Below are 7,392 nucleotides of genomic sequence, written 5' to 3'. Positions count from 1 at the left end.
CTCGACCAGGCAGACGTCGACAAGCAGCTCACCAGAGTCGAGAGGTGGTGCCAGAGTCCAGTCCGTTGATACTGACGCGCCATCTGAGATTGCGATCTTGGTCGCAACTTCAACTTGGAGCCCAAATCTGGTCGGTCGCTGTGTATTTATTTAAATATTTTGTCAGAAACGAACATTCTGTATGCAACATTGATTTCAAAGTATTTTAATGTGCAAATTCGCACCAGTGTTTGTATTAAAATTGCTTTGCCTTGGCAAGAGTTCCATATTCCGATATTGCCAAGAGGACGAAGATGCCAGTCGAGATCACCCACACGGAGCATGGCAAGGGCCGCGTGCGCTTGCTCAAGGTAGCATGGCATGCAGACGCATAGCTGACGCTGCTGTGCCAGGTGACCCGGCGCCCCGATATGCATCTCGTCACGCAGCTCGAGGCCGAGGTGCTCCTGGAAGGCCCCGACCGCGCGTCGTTCGTGACGGGCGACAACGCCGCCGTCTTGCCGACCGACACTGTCAAGAATACAGTGCATGCGCTGGCGAAGAAGCACGAGTTTGGCTGCATCGAAGAGTTTGCGCTCATCTTGGCCAAGCACTTTGTGGTCGCGCACCCGAGCGTCGTACGTCGTCGCCTCGTCGATGCACATTGGACGTGATGGTCTGCTGTAGATCCACAAGACCAAGGTCAAGCTGGTCGAGACACAATGGGATCGCCTCGTCACGAAGGATTCAAAAGGCCATGCCCGCCCGCACCACCACGCGTTCGTTCAAGGCGGCACCGAGACGCGCCATGCAACGTACATATGACCCTCTTTCCATCCACATTCGCACACGGCTTGTATCTCGTAGGGCCACCGCGGAACTGCAGGCGAATGGCACGGTCGATATGACGCTAGCGTCGGGCTTTACGGGCTTGAAGGTGCTCAAGACGACGCAGAGCAGCTTTGTGGGCTTTCTGAAAGACCAGTACACGACGCTGCCCGAGGTGCCCGACCGCCTCGTGTCGTCGTCCATCTCGGCGCACTGGGCGTACGCGACGCCGACGGCGAACGCAGCCACAGCCGCTGCCGTGCGCGCGACGTTGCTGGACGTGTTTGCAGGGCCCTCGGACGTTGGCGTGGCGAGCCCCGCGGTGCAGTCGACGCTCTTCCAGATGGGCGAAGCCGTGCTGCAGCGTATCCCGAGCATTTGCCGCATCGAGCTGTACATGCCCAACATCCACAACCTCCCGCTCAACCTCGCGCACTTTGGCCTCCCGAACCTCCACCCGCACGGCGAAGTCTTCTTGCCGACGGACGAGCCCCATGGCATGATCCGCGCGACGCTGCAACGGTCGCCCGCCTCGCGTCTCTAGCTCTCTAGTCCGTCTTACTACGCAGTCGTAGTATAAATGGCGAGTTGATGGAGAAAAAGAATGCATGTTTTGTCATCTCGCAGAGCCCGGAGGAGGCGAAGAAGGACGTTGTAGCGGCAACGGGCGAGTCAGCCGCCTCCGTCCCAGCTTGAACCGTTGTGCGAAGACGGGCCAGAGGGACGACTTGGCCTGGCTATGAGGCCAAAGCGACAGGGCGCGGGTAGCGGGACGTTCGTGACAGATTCCGATTTGCCGGCCGAGCATGAAGTCGACACTGAGCATGAAGAGCCATGGCGTCCCGACATTTGTGCAGAGCTTGTACACGATGCTGGCGGTCGAGGACCCGACGGTGCTGGCGTGGACGCCCGACGGCCTCGCGTTTGAGATCCGCGACCAAGACAAGCTCGCGACCTCGATCTTGCCGCGCTACTTTCGCCACGCCAAGTACCCGTCGTTCCAGCGCCAGCTCAACTACTTTGGCTTCCGCAAGTGGTCCAAGCAGAAGGCGGTCGTGTGCACGTACGGCTGCCCGTTCTTCACGCGCGACGCGCCGCAGCTCCTCCCGCACGTCTCACGGCGGCCGCGCCAAGCGCCACCGTCGCCGCCGACGCCAGTGGCCATCGAAAAGCGCCTCGGACTGCCCTCCAAGATGGAGCTGCCGCCCACGGACGGCCTCGCGACCTTTTTGGACGTGGGCATGGACGACCTCTGCTGGATACTGACCGAGTAGCTCGCTAACTGCGTATTTTATTGGCTAACACACTGTGATGCAAGCAGCGTATCGCGTCAAGCTCAAAAGACTAGAGGTCGTAGCTAGCCGTCGGTGCGGGGACCGGTGCTTCGACCAACGCTGGTGTCTCGACCACCAACGTCGCTGCAACCGCCGGCGTCTCGACCTCGGGCGTTCCAACGACCGGCGTCGAAGCGACCCCAACGTCGTCGTCAATGTGCAGGAGGTTGGTCGCGGCTTGCAAGAGCTGCGCGGTCTCGTCGTTCTCGGCTGCAGCTTCCATTTCCGCTTGTTCGGCGGACGCCGACTTTGGGAGGAACTCGGCGCCAGGGCAAATGGCCTCGAAAATGGCTTTTGCCTCGTCGACCGCCGACTCGAGGACCGACTCGAGCGCCACGGACGTGTGGACGTCGCACACGTGCACGTTATGCGGGCGCGTCGAGGATGACGACGGCGCGTAGACGGGCAGTGTAAAGATGGCTTCCCAGACCGGTGGCGACTCTGGGAAGGACGACGCGACCACGTGTTGCACGAGGTGCACCATGGCTGCGGTCGTCGTCGCTTCGTTCGTGAGCGTCGAGACGTGCACGAGCGTGTACTCGGCGGGGCACACGGCCGTCGTGCTGTCCAGCGAGATGACGTGCATCGCATACGGGTGCTCGAGCAGCATCTTTGGTGGGACGACCAGCACCGTGCGCGGGCGCGTCCCCGGGAGGAGGAAGAGCCCGCGCAGCAGCCGCGTCGTCGTATGGGGCGCGACGCCAAAGGACGACGCGTACATGGCGTTCAAGACAAAGTGACGGCCCTTCCACGTCTTCTTCTCGGGCGTCGACGTGGTGAGGCCCGTCACAAGCTTCTCGGATGTCAACACACCGGCTAGCGGCGCGCGGAGGTAGTAGATGCCGCCGTAAACAGCGCTGAGGCGGCAAAAGGCCTGGGCGACCTCCGAGATGCCGTAGAGCGGCGTCAGAAATGGCGACGGCGCGAACCGGCCGATGGACGAGAGGAAGCCGTAGAGGCGGTCGAGGCTCGGCGTCGGCGGCAGCGGCGCGCTTGGTGCTGTCGTGAGCAGCAGCACAGCGTGCAAGACGACGTTTTGCAGCGTAGGCGAGAGCTTGAAATGGTCGCGCAGCATTGCGACAAAGTCCGAAGCCGTGTCGAGCGCTCCGAGAGCGTCCTTTTGGTTGCGCTTGTTCTGGGGCCGCTTGAGCGCGCGGCCCACCGCGAGGTCGCGCTCGTTGAGCGTCGTTGCGTCACCGTCGCCTACGCGGCCACGTGAGCTTCGCACACACCTTGTCGGACTACCATAGTCGGCGACAAATTGGAGAAACTTCATCAAGTGGCGCTTCTCGAGCACCGAGAGACGGCTCTTGAAGACGTCGGTCTTGGAGCACGGTACTTGCCACACGGGCGGATCTACATGCGTAAGAAGACGATGTCGAAGGCGGAACATGCGTACGGGGCGGCTGCGGCGTAAACATGCACGTCTCGTGCATGGCCATAAAGTCGAGGTACCGGCCGACGCCCGAGTGCACGAGGACGTCGACGAGCGGGCTCGACGAGAGCAGCACCTTGGGCTGGATGTCCAAGCTAAACGCATTGGAGCGCGGTGCAAAGCCGTCGGCGCGGGCTTCGTGGAGCCGCGTGCAGTGAAACGTCGAGGCGAACGGCGCCTTCGCGTCCATCGGCGCGTCCATCCAGGCGTTAAACTGGTCAAAGTTGAGCGAGGCAAAGTTGGAGCCATAGTAGTCGTTCTACGCACGCGTGTTGACGTCGGCGACGGCGAGACCATGTACTTACGGTGTCCAGATGCAGCACTTTCTGGCCAGCGCGGGCGAGGGCGCTACGCTGCAGCATGCAGGAGGCCGGTCGGAGTACGTCATGAGAGCGCTTACCCAGCGACGATGGACTCGACGATGCCCGTGCCCACGATCACGACGTCGTACTCGGTCTCAAACAGCGCGTCGTCCATCGCTCGTCGTCGCCGCAGTGAACGTTCGATCGCACTGTATTTTCAGCTCACTCTATTTCGGCTATGAAATAGTATAGTGTGATTTGGGTTATATAGGTTTTTAACCGTTTACCTTCTTTTGCGACGACGAACAGCGGCCCCGCTTTTCTGAATACAATGATGAACACTGGGGTCATACAGAGTATGGAGACAGCGTCTTGAAACCGTGTTCAAACGCTGGAATGTCGAGCTTGTCGGCAGGAAATCGCTCTCGGGGACTTGCGCCCCAAACACCAAGCAATATACTGTGTTTTAGCACATCAAATTACACTGGTTCCTTGTCGCTAGTATCGTCATCGTAGCGCTGGCGTAGAAATGCCATGCATGCTTCACGTCCGCTCCTGTGCGCTGCTTGGAGCAAATGCTCGCCGCGGTATTTCGGGTACCGGTCCCAGAGACACTCGAGCATGCGTGCGTTGTCGGTCTCGATGGCCTTTGTGAACGCGTCTGCCGAGCCATCGCGGTCGCAGTGGTCCATGAGGAAGGCTGCAATGTCCAAATCGCCCGACGCCACCGCCTTCTGCAACGCGTCGGCCGTGCACTTGGCGGGGGAGTACGTGTGGAAGAATTGAACGAGGTCCCAGTGGCCCATGCCACACGCCTTGTCCATCCAAGCCGCTCTCCACTGGACGCCACGCTCAACGATGTAGCGAACGGCGGCGATCGGGTCCTTACTCTGGAGGAGCGCCGTAATGTCGTCGCAGTCGCGGGGTAGGTGGTAGATGCGGTCGTACTGCGACAAGTAGAGCAAGACGTCAAAGCCACCAGTCGCTAGCACATCTGCGACAAGGCCAAAGCGCGTCTCTCGCGTGGTTTTCAAATGGACGCAGCCGTCGCGAACGCCTCCAAGGTACTCGACGACATGCAAGTGACCTGCTTTGGCGGCAGCTACAAACGCAGCGCTGAGATCACCTTCCGCTCGAAAATCGACCAAGAAGCGCACGACGTCCAAATGACCAGCCTCGCTCGCGCCCCGGAGCGCCGCGTCGGTGCAGCCTTCCGTCCGATGCTCGTGCAAGAAACGCACAACGTCCAAGAAGCCATGCTTCGCTGCTTCGTCCATCGCCTTGGTCGAGCACGCGACGCCAGCTGCGTGGAGCTGCTGCACCAAGGACAAGTAGCCCTTGGCTGCCGCAGCGTCAAACGTGCGATCGTCGGCGAGGCCCGGGTCGCTCGCATACAAGATGGCAGCGAGCACCGGTGCGCTGTACCGAATCGCATGGTTGAGGAGGTCATCGGGCCACTTGAGAGTGCCTTGGTACGCGACAAGAAAGTCAAAGGCCTCGGGTGAATCGCGCGCGACGACGCTGTAGATGAGCGACCGCCCGACCTTTTCGAGGTGACTCCAGCCCCTCGGGAAACGGCGACAAGCGAGGCCTGGCCATTGCATCTTGACGTCAATGAGGCATTGCGCGAGCGGAATGTGGTTGTGCAAGATGGCCACGTCAATGGCTTCTTCGCTGGCGAGGTCCGGACGGCACGCGAGGATGCGAAGCGCGTCGCTTTGGGCCCCTTCGGCGATGGCGAGGTGCAGCGGGAAGCGATCGTCCGGCCCTTCGTCAACAGCGAGGCCCAAATCGCTTGATGCAATACTGTCTTGGCCCGAAACATCCCGAACGAGGTGTTTGGCGCTCGTGGCAAAGCCGTCGTCGACGACGTACTCGGCCTCTTCGTCTTCGTCCGCAGCGGCTTCGTACAGCACAGAGTTGTGGTAGGCACAGAAGCGCGGACGCACGTCAAAGAAGACGCCAGCCTGGTAGCTGCACACCAGCCGGCAGAGGTCGTCCTGCGTCAACGCTTGGCGGGCTGCCATCGCTGCGGTCACGGATTGTTGCGAGTTTGCTTCGTTTGATTATCCGGATCCGACCTTTCTTTAACCGGAATAGTGTGAGTGATGGTCGTTGTAAATATGCCGGTAGCGGCGGCTGCCACGTCATCACACCAACGCGCACACGCAGCAATGTCTCTGGCAGCGCGCCGATTGCTCCATATCTAGAACTCAGATCGATCGTTCATGTAGAGACGCACCTAGACCACAAAGCTAATCCACAATCATATGTTCATAGTCCACATCGCCTATTACTCGAGGGTAAACGCCATCGACTCGAGCCGCAGAAGTGTAAAGAGCGCGTCCTTCATGAGGCCGCGGCTCGGGTACAAGGGCAGGTCGATGCGGTTGAAGCACGTGTGCACCTTGGGGAGGCACCCGCGTGTGTACGCTGTCGCGTGCAGCGTGAAGAGACAGAGCTTGCCGTCGTAGCTCGTGAGGCCCTTGAAGCCTTGCAATGGCACGCGCGACGACCCGGTCGTAAAGTGCAGAAACTTTGCGTGGTCCTCTGGCCGCATGTCAAACTCGAGCACGTCCCAGAACCACTCGAGCGCGTTCGTACACTGGAGCGAGCGCGATACGATCGTGTGCGTGCGCCAGTCGCTGACGTCAATCTCGGCCGTACCGCAGAGCACGAGCTCCAGCTCCTTGTAGTCAAACACAGAGAGGAGCTCGGGCGGCAGCACCGTGTAGAAGCCTCGGACGAGACGTCCGATCTGCTGCGACCACCGACCGCAGAGCAGATGCCGCACCATCGCATCCACGTATATGGCCTTGTTTCCACTGGTCACGTCGGTCAGGCGGCCGCTTGGAATCAAGTCGAGTACGTCGTGGCCGCCATCGACGGCTGGCACGAGCACGCTAAAGTCCAGTGCGAGCGCTTCGACCATGTCGGTCGCCTCGACAAACTGCAGACTCTTGTACGTCGTCTCGTCCATGTACCAGACGTCGCGCATCGACACAGGCGACCCCAGCAGCGCCTTGAAGAGCGGGACGCACAGCCGCATCGGCAGCACTTGGCCGTCGATGATGGCTTTGCCGAGAAGGCGGCCCACCGCCTCGATCTTGGCCAAATCGTCTGGCGACGTTGCGCCCGGGTGCAGCATGTACACGTTGTCCTGCGTGTTGGTGACCACAAAGAGCTTGGCTGACTCGTCCATGATGGCCTGCGCAAGCACCGTGTACCACTCGCGCTGGACGCCGCCGGCATCGAGCGCGTCTTCGCCGGCCATCGTGACGCGCGTCGTGCTGCAGAGCTCGGTCGGTGGCAGCTGCATCAAGAAGGCGAGCGACTGGTCGAGGAGCTTATCGCGTGCGACCGTAAACCCGCTGCGAGAGTCGTACGACGCCGCCATCTGCTCGAGCATCCACGCGTACTTGAGCGAGAAGGGCAAGGACCGGAGTTGCGCCACTTGGACCGCATACCAGTCTGGGATCGTCTCGCCCGTGACCGTGACCGTGGCGGGCGTCGT

At 60.9% G+C, this 7,392-nt stretch overlaps 5 protein-coding genes across 5 annotated transcripts; 2 read left to right on the top strand and 3 right to left on the bottom strand.

The window, feature by feature from the left end:
• The first annotated feature begins 250 nt into the window (after positions 1-250).
• SDRG_17233 (urate oxidase) lies at positions 251-1,435 on the top strand. Its single transcript, XM_008623473.1, has 4 exons — positions 251-350; positions 393-617; positions 667-794; positions 847-1,435. The coding sequence occupies exons 1-4, from the start codon at positions 294-296 to the stop codon at positions 1,349-1,351; spliced, it is 915 nt and encodes a 304-aa protein (XP_008621695.1). The 5' UTR covers positions 251-293; the 3' UTR covers positions 1,352-1,435.
• Positions 1,436-1,613: 178 nt separating this feature from the next.
• SDRG_17232 (hypothetical protein) lies at positions 1,614-2,081 on the top strand (the record flags this gene model as incomplete). Its single annotated transcript, XM_008623472.1, has 1 exon — positions 1,614-2,081. One exon carries the CDS (start codon positions 1,614-1,616, stop codon positions 2,079-2,081), a length of 468 nt encoding a protein of 155 aa, XP_008621694.1.
• On the bottom strand, positions 2,062-4,115 carry SDRG_17231 (hypothetical protein). Its single transcript, XM_008623471.1, has 5 exons — positions 3,977-4,115; positions 3,882-3,924; positions 3,541-3,835; positions 3,387-3,497; positions 2,062-3,344 (listed from the first exon to the last, which is right to left on the bottom strand). The coding sequence occupies exons 1-5, from the start codon at positions 4,051-4,053 to the stop codon at positions 2,152-2,154; spliced, it is 1,719 nt and encodes a 572-aa protein (XP_008621693.1). The 5' UTR covers positions 4,054-4,115; the 3' UTR covers positions 2,062-2,151.
• A 242-nt stretch (positions 4,116-4,357) lies between these two features.
• Positions 4,358-5,905, bottom strand: SDRG_17230 (hypothetical protein; the record flags this gene model as incomplete). The annotated part of the gene is made up of 1 exon (XM_008623470.1): positions 4,358-5,905. The coding sequence occupies one exon, from the start codon at positions 5,903-5,905 to the stop codon at positions 4,358-4,360; it is 1,548 nt and encodes a 515-aa protein (XP_008621692.1).
• Positions 5,906-6,171: 266 nt separating this feature from the next.
• Positions 6,172-7,287, bottom strand: SDRG_17229 (hypothetical protein; the record flags this gene model as incomplete). Its single annotated transcript, XM_008623469.1, has 1 exon — positions 6,172-7,287. One exon carries the CDS (start codon positions 7,285-7,287, stop codon positions 6,172-6,174), a length of 1,116 nt encoding a protein of 371 aa, XP_008621691.1.
• Positions 7,288-7,392: the final 105 nt, after the last annotated feature.

This window comes from Saprolegnia diclina (assembly GCF_000281045.1).
Source record: "Saprolegnia diclina VS20 unplaced genomic scaffold supercont1.221, whole genome shotgun sequence".
NCBI lineage: Eukaryota > Oomycota > Saprolegniomycetes > Saprolegniales > Saprolegniaceae > Saprolegnia > Saprolegnia diclina.
The sequence above is the reverse complement of the archived record's forward strand: the minus strand, read 5'-3'. Positions and strand labels throughout refer to the sequence as shown.

Bases quoted from the DNA above. Each gene is read 5' to 3' on its own strand.
- SDRG_17233 (XM_008623473.1), top strand. From the start codon at position 294: ATGCCAGTCGAGATCACCCACACGGAGCATGGCAAGGGCCGCGTGCGC. The intron at 351-392 runs GTAGCATGGCAT...CTGCTGTGCCAG, and splicing joins GCCGCGTGCGCTTGCTCAAG to GTGACCCGGCGCCCCGATAT. The intron at 618-666 runs GTACGTCGTCGC...GGTCTGCTGTAG, and splicing joins TGGTCGCGCACCCGAGCGTC to ATCCACAAGACCAAGGTCAA.
- SDRG_17231 (XM_008623471.1), bottom strand. From the start codon at position 4,053: ATGGACGACGCGCTGTTTGAGACCGAGTACGACGTCGTGATCGTGGGC. The intron at 3,836-3,881 runs GTAAGTACATGG...ACGCGTGCGTAG, and splicing joins AAGTGCTGCATCTGGACACC to AACGACTACTATGGCTCCAA. The intron at 3,345-3,386 runs GTAGTCCGACAA...GTGGCCGCGTAG, and splicing joins CCAATTTGTCGCCGACTATG to GCGACGGTGACGCAACGACG.